The sequence below is a fragment of the Charadrius vociferus genome, unplaced genomic scaffold (assembly GCF_000708025.1).
Source record: "Charadrius vociferus isolate BGI_N301 unplaced genomic scaffold, ASM70802v2 scaffold251, whole genome shotgun sequence".
Classification (NCBI taxonomy): domain Eukaryota; kingdom Metazoa; phylum Chordata; class Aves; order Charadriiformes; family Charadriidae; genus Charadrius; species Charadrius vociferus.
In genome coordinates, this window is record NW_009646963.1 from 897,165 (window position 1) to 917,478 (window position 20,314).

The window sequence follows — 20,314 nt, forward strand, 5'->3', positions numbered from 1 at the left end:
GGTGTGCTGATTGACGAGAAGCTCAACATGAGCCAGCAATGTGCAATCGCAGCCCAGAAGGCCAATCGTATCCTGGGCTGCATCAGAAGTGTGGCCAGCAGGTCAAGGGAGGTGATTCTGCCCCTCTACTCCACTCTCGTGAGACCCCACCTGGAATACTGCATCCAGCTCTAGAGTCCCCAATATAAGAGGGACATGGACCTGCTGGAGCATGTCCAGAGGAGAGCTATGAGGATGATCTGAGGGCTGGAGCACAGGCTGAGAGAGTTGGGGCTGTTCAGCCTGGAGAAGAGAAGGCTCCAGGAAGACCTTATAGCAGCCTTCCAGTACCTGAAGGGGGCCTGCAGGAGAGCTGGGGAGGGACTTTTTACTAGGGCATGTAGCAAGAGGACGAGGGGGAATGACTTTAAACTGGAAGAGGGCAGGTTTACATTAAACATTAGGAAGAAATTTTTCACTCTGACAGTGGAGAGATACTGGAACAGGTTGCCCAGAGAGGTTGTTGAGGCCCCATCCCTGGAGGGGTTCGAGGCCAGGCTGGACATGGCCCTGGGCAACCTGGTCTAGTGGGAGGTGTCCCCTTCTATGGCAGGGGGTTGGAACTCAATGATCTTCAAGGTCCTTCCCAACCTAAACCATTCTATGATTCTTGCTAATACGATCCAGTGTGCAGTTGGCCTCCTTTGCTGCAAGGGTGCAGTCTGTCAGGACCCCCAGGCTGCCTTTTAGCCCATTAGCGCCCCACCTGTCTTGTTGCTCAGGACTGTTTCAAACCAAGCAGGATGAAGGACTTGCATTTTGCCTCCATTGAACTTCATGAGATTTCTTTCAGCCCATTTTTCAGCCTGTTGAGCTGCTTCTCAATATTTGGGAGCTTTCTCCCCAATCTTTTATCATCTGCAAACTTGCTGAGACTACTCTCTATCCTGTCATCTGGGTGATTAATTTAAGACAATCAACAATAACAATCCTTCAAGGATTTGATGGATTAGATTAGTAATGAGCCACCAGTTGGACTTTGTACAACCGTTCACCATCCTTTGGTAGTCCAGACAGTTTTCCATCCCTTTATCATCTTACTTAGCCAGTCCTATCTCTCAAGTTTGGTTATGACAAAGGTATAAGAGACCACGTCAAAGACCTTGCTAAAGCCAAGGTATACACCATCCACTACTATCCCTTTATCCATACAACCAGTCATACATTGAGTTAGTCAGTACATTTTGGAATTGATAAATCTATGGCTGCTGTTCCCAGCCACCTTTCTGTCCAGTATTATAGTTGCCTATATCAATATAAGTGATACTGGTATTATTACCAATTATCTTGCCCAATAATATTGTTAATAATAATATATGTTTCAAATTAAGTTCTGCTTACAGAGAAGCAAAATAAATCTTCTGCATCACTTAAAAATCAGACTTGTTTACTCATTTGCTGTCAACGTTGCAGTAATTTTCATTCGTTAGGTTCTGTTCTTCACTGTGGTAGACATATGACTTGCATACTGGCAAAGGAGGCCAAGGGGAATTAGGGTTAAAACCTCTTTCCTGTTTCAAAGTCTTGCTAGTGTAGCAGCATCAGTTAAGAACGTGAGAAATCATTACTTCTAATGACTACAGCTGTCTCTCCAAAACCTACAAGGTCTCCAATAAAGGTAGGCTTGTGTTAAGACATGCGCTGAACTGGAGTAACTGAAGCACAAATGTGCACCCCATGTTTTCCAGCTCCCTAAGGTGACTCTTAGTAGGGTTTGAGGCCAGGTATCCAGTCATAATCTGCTCCGGTGAGATTTGCTAGAGGCTTCTGTTGGAGCCTGAAGAGCGCAGTTCTGTGTTGATGGCCTACGCTGGTGTTAGTTGTTAGTGAGCTGAGTTTGCAAAAAATAACAAAAACCCTATTTCTATTTAAAAAAGAAAAGAGTAAGTGATGATTTTTGGCTAGTGTAGTACCTTGTGCTGGCTTACTACATGACTCCTAAATGGAATGGGAAGGAAAACGGAGGGCTTGAATGGGAATCTGGCAGCTCCAATGTATGTTGCCTAAAGTCACCCTGGAGTACTGTCCCCATAGTGTATGGATGGTATGTACTAGCAAAAAAAAGTTTTGTTTGATAAGGCTTGTTCTTATGGGCAGCTGGTATAATGCTGTATTAACAAAATTTTGCCATTAAAAAGCGCATCTTCACTAGGTTGGGTTACTAAGCAGACCATAGTGCCAACATCTTTTTTGATTTAAGTAAAGTTTAGGATCTTTTCAGCTTACTTATTTCTTCAATGGGAAGGAAGTTATTTATTGAATTCAAACTTTACATTTAAACTTTAATACTAGTAATGCTTCTTGCTTGTTAGAATTAGGATCAGGTACGAGCTGCTGGACAGATTTTGAAATATTGATAAGGAAAAGATAAAGTTTCCCTTCAGAATCATGCTACCCTATCTTCCTTGAGGGATAAATAAATATGAGAAAAGACAGGAAGATGATGGATTTATTATCTTGACCTTGTACTGTTGAGAAGGCAGCCACTGGATTATGAACAAGGGGGCCAAGTCATCTCTACTAGGAAAATTGTAGTAATAAAGAAGCTATTACTCACTCCATGTTTGTTATTTAAGTTCTAGAAAACCATCACCATTGTGATATAAACTCACAATGATTTATAGTTACCTTTCTCCTCCTGTCTAAATGCTTTATTTCTTAGTCTGTGACTATTGGGGAATGTTGTAGAGGATGAGTGATTTGTTGTAATACAGTGTGCTATGGATTGTCATGCATTCTAACCTCTGATATTTCAGATGACGTGCAGGAGGCTTATAACCTGATTAAGGACCTGGAACCTACAGCTCCACAGGTAATTGGAAACTGATGTCACAGTACATAAAGGCAGAGGTTATAAGTTGGTACGAAATCTGCCACATACAAAACTAGTACCCTGAGGACAGCTTGCTCACTTTCAAAATTCTTGTGTTTTCCATCTTTTTATCAACAATAGACTTAATGTGCATAAAGTATTATATATGAGTACTTAGCATGTTTATTGCTGTACCACCTGGGGTCAATAAGAATACAGCTCTGTTGTATGCAGACTTGATTCTTGTGAGCTGACCATTAATGCATAGATAAAAGCCCTCTTCCAACTACAGCTGCTTGTCAGTTCTGCCCTGGTGATGGTTGCTGTCCTGCAGATCTACTAGCTCAGATGCTCTTGTGGTTTGTCCTGAAGCCATTTAAATAAAAATGAGCTAGATTAGATTAAACAGTTTAAATAATAGGTCTTTTCTAATTCCATCTCACTTTGGCTGCAATGAGTGAAAACCGCAGTGTCCCTTGGCTGCTACTGTAATTTTCTTTTGTGGCTGTTCCAACATCTTTAGTCTCTGATTTATTCCTCTTTGCAGTTTATTTTCCAAAGGTCACATAGCTGAGCATGAAAGGGACCTTTCATGAGTCTGTGTGAGGATTAGATGGAGAGAGGGAAAAGGAAAACCTCAAGAACACAGATCTGGTGATTCTGTGCTGAGGAGTGTCTTCTGATGTTGCTTTTCACTTCTTGCATTTTTCAGTATAGCAGGAATTACTTAAACAGTTTTCTACAGCGATTGGTCCTTTAGCCTTCCTCTTCCCCATATATGTACCTAATATAAATAACATAATATCATTCTTGATCACATTTTGAAATGAGTATCTTTGTGCTTTCTTTCCATTTTCTCACTCACATTTGGAAGGAACTCCCCGCTAAGACTTGCAAAACTACTTGTATATCCACCTTCAGTTCTTCTCAAATTTCATCTTTGTCATGACGTCTATAGGTTAATAATTTGGCATCTGTAAGAGTGTTGGTATGCCAAAATGATTACTTGGCATACTGGCTAGTACTCTGTTTCCTTGCACTCCATTGCTGGTCTGTGTATATGTTTCTCTCTCTTTCCTTGTTTACATGTGTGACAAGGCTGTCCAGGTTTATCAGGAGTACCTACTTGACCAGGTTTAGAGCTATAACTCTTAAATGTAAGATTTGAATAAGACAAATGAATCTGTTACATGCTGAGAAAATCTTGCTCAGAGAAGAATTAAACTATAGTTGTATCTCATAGTAGAGATTACGAGGGACTTTACTCCTATTCCTAATTTCAGTAGAGTAACATGACCACAGAGCACAAACCTCTTGATGTTTTTGGCCTCATGAGAAATGCTATGCATTTTGGAGCAAGGATGGTAGTGGTTACGGTTAACCAATATGCATACTTGAAGTGGGACCTGTGTGTTAATATAACAATATTGCATGGGATTATTGGTCATATGATGGTGAAGAGGACATGATAGTATGTTATGGTGTTCGTTCTGGTGCATCGTCTTTTAGCATAAGACTTATCAGAAAACACACTACACCTTTGCATCCCACATATTTAGCAGAAGCGACTAGCTAGCAAGTAGAATGAATTTGGGGGGGGTAACTTTGTACTACTGTGCTGAAGCCCTATCATAGTAACCACTACGGATTAAACTGAGCTGGGATAGAGTTGAATTTAGGAAGAAAATAATGTGCAAGTATGCTTTTATGCATCTCCTGAAATCTTCACCTTGTCTTCTCTGATCCTTTTAACCTTTTTTTTCAGGAGTACATCCTCAAAGGAGTGGTAAATGCAGCACTTGGACAAGAAATGGGCTCGGTGAGTGAAGCCCATGAGGTTCTCCAGCTTCTCCCACAGTAGGACGTGAACAGATCTGTAGGGACTGGAATGGAGTGAAAGAGGCAGTCATTTCTCATTGAGATTGCAGGGTCTCTGAGTCTTTTAATCTTCTTCATACAGTACTCAGTCCAGAATGAGTGAAATGCAAATCTCCATTGCTAGTCCTGACAGTAAGTCAAGCTGAATTTGGCTTCACTGTCCTGCTTCCAGAAAACCTGTTTGCTTTCTACAGTGTGCTTGTGTATCTAGCCACATACAGTGGCACATTTACCTTTTCTGTTTTTACTTTAGCCCTCGTTTGTCTTATTTGCTCTCCATCTGTTCGTTAGAATGTATTTTCACTGTGTATTGTAGCATCGACTCCAGATTTTTTTTTTTTCCTTTTCCAGAGAGATCATCTGAAAATTGCTCAGCAGTTCTTCCAGTTGGTGGGTGAATCGGCCAGCGAATGTGGTATGTTTGAAAAGTTCTTTTTCCGTTATGTAATCCTTCTTACAATATCCAAGTGTATACCATCATATCTTTGTCTAATTGCTGACTGTTAGCTTGACTATCGCTAGGCATTTTGTTGCTATAGTATGAGTAACAGAAAGTCTAATTTATAGTCTAAAACAAATTTGCAAGTTTAAATTAGAAGGCTCAATTAATTCCAAACCTTATTATGTGGATTTGGCTGGAAAAGAGACTATACTACAAACTGCTAGTCTTCACTGATAGATGCTGTGGCAGCTTGCCTCTGACTAATAATCCCTGTTATAGAAACAGAAGACAACAGCCTAATTAGGTGAAGTGTATGGCTGATACCTCACAGGTACAGATACTCACAAGTACAAATCTAGGACTGCTAATGAAAGCCTGTTGAGTAGAGTTTTAGCACAGAGTGTGCCCTGGAACTGAGGGTGATAAAAACACAAGGAGGAATTTGGCTACAGAGAGAAATGGAGACTCTGGGACTAACTCCTTGGTTGAATCAAAAAAACCCCACACGATAAAACCCAATGAAAAAATCAATGTATTTTCAGTATTTACTTCCACTTATTCAGTAATAGACCAAAACAAGAGCTTGTCTTCCCTTCCCCTTGCCAAAATAAAACCAAAAATCCTAAATCAAAAAAGCCAGTAGTTTACGGTGCAGACAGCTCATGGTCCTCAAGAGACAGAATGCTATCTCCTGTGTCCATGGTGACTAAAGAGAAGGAGCTCGAGAGACAGAGCGACAGCACTGATGAAACTTTCAGCAATAGTGTTGAGCCATTTTCTTCCCCTTGCAGCCCTTGTGCTGTTGAGATCGTGCAGCAGAGAGCTTCACGTTGGAAGGCTGAAGTGGTTCCATCTATGAGCCTTCCCTAACACATTTCTCTTGCATTGAGGCTATCCCTTTGGAGTCGAGATCCCAGCTAGCAGAAAGAAGCAATATGAACTGTAGTAGTGGAGGACTTGGTTAGTGGGCATAGCTAACTGAGTTTATGATGCCAGTAAAGTCAAAGGGTGATTGATACAATGGTGGTGGACCTTTTAATGCTCATAACAATCATGCAGATGTTATAAGTGACCGTAGCACACATGGATAAAAACAATATAGAGATAGTCTGAGAAAAGATATCCTTAAAAGATATATAGTGAAGATATAGCCCAAAACCAAACCTGGAATTGTTAGGAAGCTAAAAGTCTGAATTTTACGGTGAAATATTTTTAAATCCATACACAAAACAGGATAGAGAGGCTGAGACTTAAGGTATGGTTGGGAGGGGGCGGGAAGGGAGCAGAAATGTAGTCCAACTAAGAAGGTGTGTTAATTGAAAAAAATGAGCCCATGGGAAGGATTGGTTCCAACTAAAGGTAAATGGAAACATTAGTACTGCAAGCATCTTACACTGTTGGTACTTCCATGTTAAAATTGCTTTGTCGTATTTTTAAAAACTTATGGGAGAAAGCTGACATACAGAAGAGCACATAGCTCAATGTAGCTCCTGTAAAGTTGAAATAGTGTGAGGGGTTTTTTGTATCCTCAAATGAAGGACAGGTGGAGGTCAACAAACTGTAAATAGGAAATAGAAGAGGCAAACAGTTCATTTTTGATAGGACATAACAAAAAGCAAACACATGAAGACCAAATATGTAAGTGTTTTTGTACAAATGTTAGCTGTTTTACAAGAATATGAATAATGTGGAACACCTGATTTTAGAAGAGGAAGCTGTAAACCTAAAATAACTTTTTAAATGCAATAGGAGAAAGGTAACATGTAGCATATAGTTCCTATTTAATTTACCATGGGTTATTACTAAATAGAAGCTGCCATTGGAGAAATGGTTCTAAAAATTATAGAAACCTTCTCTCAACATAAGTATCTTTTCTTTATCAGTGAGTAACATAAAATTGTTTTAAATTACGTGCTCAGATAGGAGATTCATCGTATTGAGGCTAAATTATTCACCAGCCAGCCTAGATAGGAACAGTGACTGGCATATTAAAGAGGTTAGAGATTTTATATAGACATAATTAAATAACAGTTGGAGACTTCTATTCTGCCCATATTGACCTAGTAAATGCAATAACATGCCATGATATAGAGAATGAATTTTTAAATGCTAAGTTTTCTGAGAGAACACACAAGTGAACAGGTGACTCTAGACCAATACAGATATTACAAAGAATCTGATTTCAAATTTTATTATGAAAATCCAATTCTGGTGCAGTGATCTCAGTATAATCAAATTCAAAATCCATGTGTTAGCAAATACCTCAAAAAATTTCAACAGTACTAATTTCAAGAAGGGAAGCTAAATAATAACCTTTCTCATTTCTAACAGAACATTCTCAGTGAACTAGCAGTGAAAAAGATAAAATGCACCTGATTTGAACACTTGAAAGAACCTTTTGTTTCTTTAAAGAAAGGGCCTGTATTCATAATTAATGAGCTACAGGAGACAAATAATGATATGACTGGTTTTGCCAATGGTACAAAATTACCCATAGTAGGAAAAATGAAAGCTTCCACAATGATGAAAGCTGTGGAAGAATATATGAGGCTGGGTAATAATATGCAAATTAAATTTAGCTTTGATAAATGCATAGTAGTACTTACCCTTAAACTATATTTGCAAAATGATCGGAAAAGTTGAAGAGAATTTTAGGAATTGATGAGGAAAGAGAACAAAACAAAAATAATTACTGTGTCATTGTATACAGATGTGGTTCCCTTTCTTGAATATTGTCTGCAGTTCTCATTCTTACGCTTCAAAAAAAATAGTAGAACAGGAAAGGGTACAATAAAGACAGCAAGGATGATCAGAGAAAGGGGATAGCTTCTTGAACAAGGAGAAGTTAAATAAAGGAGGATACATGGCCTGGAAAATGATGACTTAGTTTGGTTATGGTTGCAATACAGAACACCATAAATGCCAAGAAGAGGAATAGAGAAGAATTAGTTACTGTACCATACAACAACCAAGGAGCATTGAAATAAATCATCAAGCAAAACAATTAAAACAAACAGCACGAGTTGCTTTTTCACATAACGCAACTGATTTGATATAGACTCTAGTGAGAACCAGAACGTATGAAGACATTCTTAGAAGAAATGTCCGTTAGCTGTTTAACACAAATTTTTCAGTGATGATTAGGAAGTCCTCAGTGCAGATTGTTGGAAGCTGGGAAAAACTTCAAAGGAAGCGGCATTACATATCACAGCATCTATTATATGTGAAATCAGAATATATTCTTTCTGTAGCTGTATATTCTTACTCAGCAGGCTTCTGAACCAGATGAACTTTGGATCCAATATGATCATTTTTATGTTCTGATATAATTTAGCATGTTAGCCACTATATTGTATATTTGTTTTTTGATTTGCTGCCTCTGTTCTGCTGGATTTAGAATGGAGAACAGAATTCATGCTGTTTGTATACTTGGGCTTTTGCTAAGTAGTCAGCCATGCTATTCAAGGATGTAAGTCATGCTTCAGCACTTCCCACTGTGCCAATCCTTGCAAGGAGCTAGTACCACTAGATTGTCTGTTTAAGATCTTTATCAAGTTACTTAGCTGCTTTGCAGATTTATAATACAAAAGTATGTTGTGCTTGCTAGAGTGAGGAAATCCTGTGCTGTGTCTTTGCTCAACCCTGGGCCTACAAGGCTCCTTATTTTAGTGTGGTTTATCAAAAATTAATGGATTAAAATGAAGGTGTGGAATATTTTTTCAAAACAAGGTCTGACTTGCTCTTGTTAACTGTAGAAATCCTGTGACTGCATTAAATAAAAAGCAGCAACAGACAGTTTAGGAAGAATACAGTGTCATGTATTCATAAAGTCATTTTTAATTAGATCTCTGACTTGGAGGTTCAGGAAACATAGAGCAAACAAAGTTAAAGTGACAGTCTTTTCTAATACATGTACACATTTCATCTCATGTTGGAAGTTATGTACTTCAAGAGGAGTAGGGACACCAAAACGAAAAAAAAGACCAAAAGAAATAGGAGCACTAGATTTCTATAGTTAATTCTCATGCTCTTTTCCGAGGGTCTCAACTGGGTGGAAAGTTGAACAGATCAAATTTCTGAGACAAGTTAAAGAGGAAATGGGGCAAGAGGAACATTAGTGAAAGTAAATGAACATGAACATTTCCATTAAATGCAGTGTTTCTGGTGCTTAACGTAGGTCTTACAAACTACCCTAAAAACAGTGGAAGCATAATGGAGAAAAGCACCCATTTCATTTGCAGTGTTTGTCTTTTAGGACCAAATCAGGCATATCTGGTGTTGGGTGGGAGGAATGAAACATTTCTTCTGGACTTTGTGCAGATTTTTATTTGAGGTATTCTTAGGTCACCCTAAGTAATTTTTCAAAATGAGAACTTTTTCCTCTTACTGCATGAGTCACATGGGATGAATTAGAACTACAAAACTCTAGTTTTTCTGTCACTAGTAGTATTCCTTGCTGAATTGTATGAGACTTACAGATGTTTTACTTGTTTGGTTTTATAATGAAATCTGTCACTAAAAGTATATGGAGGATGGTATGCTGGAATAACAAATTTTTCTGCCAAAATGTGGACATAAGAATAAATACTGAAACTTAGAAACTCTCCAATCATATATGGGAAAAGAAAAGAGTGGTTCTAATATTTTGCTACTGGGATTCATTTTTGCTGAAAATGTATTCTCAGTTTTAAGTCTTTGCATGTTTATTTGCTTTTTTTAAAATTTTGTTTAAAATATATTGCTGTAAGTTTATGAACTTTATGGGTGTGAGAGAAAAGGAGCACTTTTGAGGTACCTGCATTCTCATTACAACAAAAATATAGCGGAGGAACACCAAGGAAAATTGTTTCTGTTGTTGTCATTTCAAGGCATATATGTGTTGTGATAAGTATGCCTGAATGTAAAAAAGGACAGATAAATATACAGGCCTGTTTCTGCTTCTAAGTGAAGATGTCATAATTAACCAAATAATTTTCTTAAGTTGGAGAACTGAATGATGGGGTTCAAACATAGACAAGGATCGATTGTCTCCATATTGAAATTACAGGACATCCAAGCTTAGTACCTCCTAGTGCTAAAAGATAAAAAATGAGAATATTCTGCTTTCCTTTGAAATATATTTTGAGACCTTATGTAGTGCTTTTGAGTAATAATTACTACCCTACCTCATTTAAAGGAGAATGTACAATTTTCCAGCATAATGCTATATTTTGTGCTGTTTATCCATAACTGAGTCAAAATGTTGGTCTTCAGATAAATGAAATTTCTATATACAGAAAAGATATTTTCATTGCCTAGTGTGGATGGATTGATGGTAACTAACCTACAGGAGCAGATTACTTCAGGGTTGTTGGTAGCCTTAGGATCTTGTCTTCTGTCACCTTACCAAACTGCACAGAGCAGCATGCTCTCTAATGATCACTTGACGTAGTCAAATAGTAGTGATTTGACATCACTTGCATTTATGCCTTGCCAGCTGCTACTTGGCCTCTTCCATCTCTGACCAATCTCTGCTAGTTGGGTCTAACAAAAATTAGCCCTAGTAAGCTTACTTCAGAATCTCTAAAAAAGCTTTGAAATGGTTTTTCAGTAACACATCTTTCAATTTCAGAGTAGATGGCAGCATAGTGTGAGGACAGCAAAGTTTACTAACACTCATCTGAACTGATATGCCTAACTTATTTATGGCTTTACCACTTGTGAGTAATGTGGTAATCCCAAATGCATGGAAATTAATTTTCATATTCTATTTTATAACTGAGTATCTTTCCTGTGCATGTATTAACTTTTTTTAATAACAATATTTTTAGATTATCAAGTTTACTCTCCTACTGGAACTAAAATTAAAATATGTAAAGCTTTTTCCAGGATAACTGAAAAGCATAATTAAAAAAAAAAAAAAAGGCTAATGAGGTTAGAATAACAAAACACAGGGTTTGTATCAAGTGTCTTTTCCTAAGAGTAAGATTAATTCATGGCAAAATTATGCTACGTAAATTGTGTCATGGAAAAGGCTTGTTACTCTAAAGAATTTGTCTCTGTAGAATTTGCTGTTGAATACGCTCTTGCAGTAGTTATTGTGTGCTGTAGAGAAAGTTGACAAGATGATCTAATAGTTTTTCTAACCTCTAGTATGGTCCTTTGCCTGAAAAGGCAAGTTTCACTATTTTTAGAAGTTAGCTGCTTTCATAGTTGGCAGCAATCTTGGCAGTAACTTCCATTACCATGTGATTTTTAAATTGTATAAATCTTCATTTCTCTTTTGAATTTTAGATACCATTCCAGGGAGACAGTGTATGTCCTCCTGCTTCTTTCTTCTCAGACAGTTTGGTAATGTCCTGATTTATCTCAACTCAGTCAAGGTTAGTATTATTATTTAGTATTGGTAGTACTCTAATACATGGAATCACTACTTATGGAATTAGACTGTACTCTGTGTGAGACACTGTAAACATAAAAAGGTACAGAAACACAACAGTAACAACAAAAGACAGGAACAACAGTGGAACATAAGTGGTCAATACAGGAAATGGATCAAAATGTAAAGAAGCAGTTTATAAAAGAGCATTGTGCAGCATGGTGGGCATGATGGTCTCGTCACACTTGCAATTTAACCATTATCAGGCTTCCTGGTGGCATCACAGAAGATGAGGAAGATAATTAAAGGAAGACAATGAAAAAAAAATTGTGGATATTTATGGGGCAGACAGCATGCAGGAAAAAACCCACATGTTCTCTTAAGACTTATCAAATGAGCAATGGAGATTATTGTCACTGGTTAATAATTGGGGACAACATTTTAAAGAACAAGAGTGTGTAAGAAAGATAGGACTGAGGGACTCTGAAAGTAATAATGCTTGTATTTTACAGGGAAAGCAGTCAGTGAAGGGCTAAGATAGGGCAGTATTACCAAAGCAGTAAGCTAAGAATATTATTTTTGCAGAAGTAACCTGAGTCATACCCTGCAGGCAATATTGCATTTTTCAAAGTAAGAGGAGGAGTTTGCCATTATCATAATGCAGCATTACCCAGATCACCAGTATTCAGTGGATAAAGTGGCTATAATTTGCAGTTATAAGTCAGACGTGAGGAAAAAGAGAGAGGCTGAAGTGTAATTATAGGGTTAAGTGATTGCAGACTTGTTCCAGTGATTTTAAACTAGACTCTGTATTTGGTAGAAAGAGGAATGAGAATCTAACAAGATGAGCACAATTATGAAGTTCTAAGGAGGGCAAGATTTAACGTGGTTGTAATGGTGCCAAAAGCAGCTGGTGGGTGAAGAGTGATGAAGGTGTAGTGTTTTTAAACTTTGTCTGGAAAGAGGTCATTGAAGAAATCCCAAGTGGCTGTAGCCACTGGAATGGCTCCACTATTGTGAAATGAAGAGGCACCCCACCACCACCCCAAACTGGAGTGTGTGTGTAATTGAAGAAAAGGAGAGCTGGAAACTAACAGTGAGATTTGTTTTGCCTAACTTGAGCCATCTGAAAGTCAGATTTCTAGTTATAATTGATCATCTGGTCTCAGTTTATAGCCAGTGCGGCCAAATGGTAATTTCCAAAGGAGAATTCATCCTGTGCATTTCTTACACTTATCTTAGAATAGAATGAGTTACCCCATAGAGATGCCCATCTCTTTTCCTTTAATAAGTTCTTAAACAACTAGTTCTAACCTGAAAAGGTTTAAGTTTAATGTGATTACTCACCACCTCCAAGGTATATGGGAAAGCTTAGAAATGAGAGAGAGAGAGGAGTAGCATCTGGGGAGGCAAATGGAGTTGTCATTAATATTTGAAAGTAAGGCCAGTGTTTGTAAAGGAAAGAGCCAGAAAGGAACAAGGCACTAAACAGAAATTAAGAGGGTGAAAGCGGGCAATAGAGTGATGAGGGGATAGGTCAGAGTCATGAGGCAAGAGAATTGCTACAGGGAGGGGATTAGGTGAGACAATTCTGCGTCTGTGAGGGTGTAAAGGAAAGTGTTGTAGGAAAAGTTGGAAAGAAGATCTGAAGGGAAAGGGAAAAGCACAGAATACTTGGTGTGATTTTGTAAGATGTTAGTTAAGAGCCCATGCAGAGGGAAATACAGGTGAGGAATAGATCTAATGTTTAAAAATGTCATGAGGGAGGCAGGAACAGTGAACGGGTACAGGTACTCACGCCTTCAATCCTGCTGTATTTATCAACTAGAAGAAGGAGCGTTCTTACCTTGTCAGATGTAGGAGAAACGATTTTATTATGTGTGCATAGGAGAGCGGAAGGGTCATCTGACTGCTTTTTGTTTTGTTTTAAAAACTCATCTGTTTTGCTAAAAGTATGTAGAACTGCTATCACACGTATATATGTGGATCTCAGCTTGCAAGCTGGAATGGTCCACATATACATGCCTTTGGCATCAGTAACCAGGTATCTGTTTTGATAGGAGCCATATTTAGGCAAAGATAATTTTAAAAAAAAAAAAATCCCCTTGGTTTTCACAGTTGCAATGTGAATGTATTTATAAGGGTGAAATAAAATATTAAGCTAAGTAAAGAAAATTCAATATAAAAAAGATTGATGCCTTCCATTGCACGCTGGTGTACTCTTATTTGAAATACTGGCCACTATCCCCTCCAATGAAGAAAGAAAAGTGATTCAGAGAATAATTAGAAATTGAAATATTGTCTTAAGAGATTTAGAAGATATATACCATTTGCCATAGAAGGAAGTTAAGAAAACAAAATTATACAAAATGAGGATTAGAATAAACAAGGTAGATTTGAAACCTCCGTTTGTATTAGGAGAGGCTGAAAACAAGATACAGCTTGCTGGAATTACAGCAAATTCACAATGTCTTGTCTAAGAAAATGCATTTTGTCCCTCTCAAAACACAGTTGGTTTATGGAACTGATTGTCATAATTCAAGGTAGGGTTGAGGTTGTGAGTTTGAAAGGTTTTATAGATTTTTATCTAGCAAGCTGCAAAATGACTAAGCTTAAGTAAAATATGTATTTATTAAACTCTTGAAGGGAATCATAAATACTGGTAATCTGAGACATAACGCATTTGATAAATAGCAATGACTAAGTACAGAAGTTTTCTGCCTACTGCTACTTTCCTTGCATGGTCCTTTTGAAGTAGTTGATCATTATCATCATATTTTAGCTGAGACTTGCTGCTCCTCAGATTTACTTAGGTTATTCCCTTTCTCTTCAGGTCACAGAGATGCAAATAATTCTTCCTGTAACATGTAATAGGCAAGGTTTAGGTGGCTTTACAGTTACCTTCGTGTTTCATTCACAGGAATAAACTTCAGTAGAATCTCTGCAGCTCTTTAAGTGGAGCTGTGCACTCTGAAGATTGTTTGCATGATATTCTCTCAGGAAACACCACCTTCATCCATGATTGATTAAAAGTGCTTTAGGCATGAAAATGTCTCAAAGGACACCTTATAATAAACATATTGCCAGCTGCCCTGAGGGTGACGTTCTAACACTGAGGATTAACAAGAAGACAAGCTAATTTGGGCTCAGCTGAGTTCTGGCCACAACGAATGCTTCATTGTTCAACTGGGTATCTGAGAATCTCATTGAAATGGACATCGCTCAGAGCACAGTTAGTTTTATGAAAAATTGAAGTCCACAAAAGAGTGAAGTCCATTACATATAATGTGGTTAAAAAAAAAAAAAAAAAAGAAAAACAAACGAGCAAACCAAATGTGGTGCACTATCAGCAGCACTAGTTCATTTCTACTGGTTTTGTTTTTGGAGCAGGTCTGGTCTCTAGCAGTAATACAGCTAGGATGGAATGACACAGTTTTTGAGTTTGGTTGCTGACAGTTTCTTTTCTGTTTTAATTCAAAAATACAATGGGGGCTATTTGAACAGAAGGAACTATTCATGCAGTAAAGCTAGCATCTTGCTCACCAGCTTTGCTTAACCTGGGACTTGTACTGATTCACACGGAACTATCATTGAGGAAGAATACAGTAAAGTGTTGTAATTCTCATATGGTGAAACCAGTTAGTTCACCCTAAGGGTACTGAAATGTTTTCACAAACTGAGCGTAAGATTCACCTGTTTGGTTCATCCTTGTGCTATATTTGCCAGCTTTTGGACCCTAACATAGACTATTTGCGTGAAACCTAGACATCTGGCAAATGGTGGCAACCCCCCACCTCTCCTCTCAAGGCACTAGCTTGATGTATATGGGTGGACTGGATCAGTATGCTTTGTTGACTGCCTGTGACAGGGCAGGGAAGAGGTTCCTCCAGTGTCCCTGCATCATGAAAGAAGAAAGAGAGCACTGGGACTGGGGTTTGCCCCTTGCTTCCCATATCTTTTCTACAGTCCCAACTATGCTTTTTACCTGTTCGTCACTCTTTAACGAGGGAACAAAACTAAAGTTTAATCTTCCTGCACAAGTTCTGTTTCTTTTCTACATGTTATATACTGAAAAACTTTCCTTCTTCCACACACATTGCTGTTATGCACCCAGGAAGGCTTTTCTTACAGTAACTGTAGTGGATAAATGACCCTGCTTTTTCCCATGCTCTTTCATAAGCACTGCAACTGTCCTTCAGCAGGGATCCTCAATCCCATCCACGCTTGTAGCTGTGGTGTTGTGTTCCACCTTATCTCTACCAGGTCTACTGGTGCAGCAGTGTGGGACAGTGCTGAATGTAAAACATATTCAGCTGACTTTTGGTTGTTTGAGTTATACTTGAATCTGGGCATCTGACCATGATCAAATCTGAGCTATTTGGGTCAAACCCACACATCAGGCTAACCTGTACCTAGAGTTCTATTTCCTGCTTTGGCCCATGCAGCTTTTCAGAAAAGACACAGCTAGAGCAACCTGATCTGTCACTAACCAGGTGTGTCCAGTCTAATACTATGGGAGAGAAAAAAACTTGGTGTTGCACTTCAGATAGAGAGAAGGGTGCCTGTAAGCAAGGCTTGAGCTTAAGGAAGTCCTATTACACGGTGCTTGGCTGACTGCCTGGCTGCAGCCTGGTGCTTCGGCTCCACCTCCATCGTGTGATCCAGCGTGTCAGACTAGCATCTGTCACATAACCAGATCCACAGGATCTCTTGTTGAACCTTGAGAAGTCTTGGAAAAGTAAACTGTTCATCTCCTTAAGCCATTAGGGAGTCAACTGCTTGTTTACCATCCTAGTGGTGAAATAAGTGCTTGGGAGGTGAAAGAGACCATGGCAGCACAGCATGACTTCACATGCCTGAAGTGAAAATTATACCCACAAAAGCTGCCACTGCAATTTTGAGCTTGGAGCATTCTCCAGATCGCTCATGGTTAATACTGTGGAATGTTCCAGCTGTGTTTGTAGTCACGAATGTAGGGTGGAAAGCCAGTCCATAATTTTCTACCCACTCTTTATAAATGCCGTATGTTCATAATGTGGGTTTTTCTTTTTCCTTCCCATTGTCTTGATATAGTCTGACTCAGATTTAGAGGGGGTACGGGGGGGGGCACATATATTCTTAATGTTATTATACCATGGGAGGAGGTTTTTTTGTTTTATTTATTTGGGCTTTGTACGTGTGGCTTATTTTCCAGAGTTACTTCTACAACGATGACACTTTTAACTTCAACTACGCCCAAGCCAAAGCTGCCATGGGCAATTTTAGTGAGGCTGAAGAGGTACGTATTTACTTTTGTTTAAAAACAACAATGGAAACGTTTCCCACATACTCCCCTCTTTCCTTCCTTTTCTCTCCCTCCAGATCTTCATGTTGGTTGAAAATAAGCAGGTTGGGCGGAACATCATCTTCCCCTTCTTAGAGGAACTGAAACTCTCAGTGAACACTATTCAGAAAAGATTATCTTGCTAATCTTGTAATGTGAGGTATATGGGGAATCATGCTGCTTGCAGTGCATCACAAGAGTGCTTGCAGCTATCTCTAAGTGATCAAAGAATGTTCTCTTAATCAGATTTCCTACGCTTTGTCTGGGATCCCAGGCAGTCTTATTGTTCAGACTGACTAGGGCATGCTGAGTAAAAGACACTGAATAGTTAAGAGCTTCTAGGTGTCCCTACAAATTTGTGTTTAAAAAAAAAAAAATAAAATTTCTTCCTCTGGGAGATGTGGGAGGAAAAGAGGAAGTGCTCACTATCTTATTCAGCAGTATCCAGATGCAGCTGGAAGAGATTAACTTCTACATACAGCGTTTTTTGTGTCTATGTGCAGTAGAAACTTAATTACAACTAAAATATGCAAAAGCAAATAGCTATTATGAAGATGGAAACAACATTTTCCACAAGACCAGAAAGAAGACAAGCCAGAAAAAAACCCAACCACATAGTCTAAAGTGAATCATATAGGTTTGGTTGGTTTGGGGTTCTTTTTGTTTGTTTGTTTGTTTTTCCTGTCTTTGTAACTTTTTAACTCTTCAGGTTTCTTGACAACAGAGCACTCCAGGGGATTTTTGTTGTGTGTTTTGGGTTTTTTTCTCCCCAGTACCCACCCCCTTAATTTGTGACGTGAAATTGCATCTCTCTTTAAGAAAAATATCCAAGACTGTCAGACAAAATTGATATATATTTCAACTAACCTACCTTAATTTAGTTAGCTTAATGAAAATGCAGGTGATTATCTTAAAACTATGGTAGCAGGCTATGCTGATAAAAATGATAATGCTATAAGTAAGCTTTAGCTGCAGTCAGGCAACAAAGAAACACAGAGGTGTAAACTGCTGTTAATCCATATTTTTCCTCTTACGTTCTTACAAATGATTCTATATAAACTAGTGTTATGTAGCTGATGCGTTTGAATAACAGGATTATGTAATTAAATTGATTAGTCTGTCCTAATGGCTGATCTTTGCCTGTGATGACACTTTCATATAAAGATCACCCTTCCCCAGTGTCTCATAGACTTGTAAAATATCTCCACATATAGCACTTATTAACTTATTAAAAAGCTTACCTCCCTGGGCATAATGAAATAAAACCTATGATACAGTGCTACTTACACTGATAATGCTGCCTTTTTTTTTTTTCACCACGTCCAAAATGAGGGTCAGCAATGTTTAACCAATAAAAATGTTAGCAATTTGTGGAAGTCACCGTTCCAGTACATACATCTGCTCCTATAGAGGTATTTTGAGTTTTTCCAGTAGCATCCTAGTATAGTTACAAATATACCTGCAGAGAGGTATAAATAGTTTGGGTTTTTTTTCTGTGAGTAAAGCCAGAATACATTTTAAAATGTATAACTTCCCCCCACGCATCCCTTTAGATGTAGAATGTAATAAACCTGTATTTGTACAGTAAGTTACAAAAGACCAATGTTTTGCCTTGGAACCTTACTGAAACCAAAATGGATAGAAATAGCTTATTGCTGACCTGGAATGATCTCTGACATGTATAGGGAGGAAATGCTCATATATATATATATATATGTGTGTGTGTGTGTGTGAAACTTCTGGTATTTCAAGAAGATGCTAATGTAATTGCTTGCATTGCTTTCTAAACAAACACATTCCAAATAGCTTTTCCCACAGGCCCAGTGTTCCTTTGTGCTGTTTGTGTTGCATGGCCGCCCACTGGCACTTGTTCAGGGCAGGCCGCACCCTCCACACAGCTCGGCATTTTGAAGCTGCAGAAGTCCCTTGATAAGCATGGCACTGTTTGAGTCCTCCACCTACCTGACACAGAGAGATGCCCCTACGCTGCCCTTGCATACCCTAACTCTTCTCATGAAGCAGTTGTTCGTGTGGCTTAAGCCTTAGCTGCATGTTGAAACGAGGCAGGTCTGCCTTCTCTTTGTTTAAAAGTACATGCATGTATAATCTTTTATTTTCCTTCTTCCTGCAGGTGTTCCTTTTGATCCAGAGTGAGAAGATAAAGAATGATTTTGTTTACCTTAGCTGGCTAGCTCGCTGCTGTGAGTCACTTCACTCTCAACATTGCAGAATACAGATCCTCCTCTATTGCATCAGTCTTGGCAATCCACTTTCCTAATTGAATTTAATGTTGTAGGTGGATTCAGGACTATGAAAGTGAAAAGCTGATTGCACTAGTTATAGCGTGGGTGGTTATTGCACCTTTCATACATCTGGCTTTAGTAAGCAATTACTGCTTCAGTGCAATGCTGTTATAGTTCTGTCAATGGCAGTTTTCTCCTAACCAGTGAACCTTTTTCTTAATTGTCTGCTCAGTTGCTTGAGTGAAGATTTTCTGTCTTAAAAGACTGAGTTACCACTCTAAAATGTTCAGAGTACAACAAAATAGAAGCATCCATACTGGGTCAGGTCAAAGGGTCTGTCTACTTCCATGAGTAGCCAATATCAGATGTCTAGGGAAGAGAAGAATCAGGCAAGCATACATGGTGTTTTTCTTCCTACCACATTACTCTTCATGTTGTCTGAACTCCTGTGTCTGAGGGATGTCCTTTATAATCTCCAGCATGCTGCTTCTTCCAAAAACTTTTCCATTTGTTCCTTGAACCCAGAAAACTTTTCTATGTTTAATATCCTATAGCAAATTTTATTTAATTTTTCTGAACCAGTTTTTAAAACATTGCAGAGTACACCTCAGTACAGATATAGCTACAATGCCACATGCAAAATAGTATAGAGGTGGGCTTTTCTCATGACTCAAGTCTGAGACTCCCAAGGCTAATTTGTTTTCCTTACAGTGCATCAATACAAAATGTTCTGTTATCAAACAATTTTCAATAGTTGTACTAGGAATGTAATATGTACATTTTGGGACATTATGCCATATCACAGCTGTGGTCAACATCTCTAACATGATCTTTCCAGACAGGCACATCACACCTATGGATGCCTATCTATGACTGTGTTTTGGGACGTGTCAGTTTATTTCCTTTTTCATTAAGCTGCAGTAGCTAGTTGTGTTTGAGAATTTTATATGTGAATGTTTTATGTGATTTTTTTTTTTTTTTGTGACGGGAGAGGTCTCATTGCAAAGGGAATCCATGGTTGTTCAGTAGACAGTGTTCATCCCTTTGATTTTGTGCTATAGTAGTTCTTTGACATGAATCTGGGGATGCAGAACTCTGTGAAGGTGCTACTTATTATACAAGAAGTAGAATTAACATCATCTTATCAATTTAAAATTTTCTAGCTCTTTCATAGGAGTTGCTATTTATTCTTTAATTGTGCCTTTTAAAATCTGAATTC

The 20,314-nt window shown here is 38.4% G+C and overlaps 1 protein-coding gene across 1 annotated transcript in view; it reads left to right on the forward strand.

The window, feature by feature from the left end:
* TTC26 (tetratricopeptide repeat domain 26) overlaps positions 1-20,314 on the forward strand; it is a 51,457-nt gene that overhangs the window by 24,512 nt on the left and 6,631 nt on the right. Inside the window, exons 9-14 of the mRNA XM_009895262.1 lie at positions 2,796-2,851; positions 4,617-4,670; positions 5,081-5,144; positions 11,445-11,533; positions 16,724-16,807; positions 18,984-19,053. Coding sequence (XP_009893564.1) covers positions 2,796-2,851; positions 4,617-4,670; positions 5,081-5,144; positions 11,445-11,533; positions 16,724-16,807; positions 18,984-19,053 — 417 coding nt within the window. The remainder of the gene's footprint in view (positions 1-2,795; positions 2,852-4,616; positions 4,671-5,080; positions 5,145-11,444; positions 11,534-16,723; positions 16,808-18,983; positions 19,054-20,314) is intronic.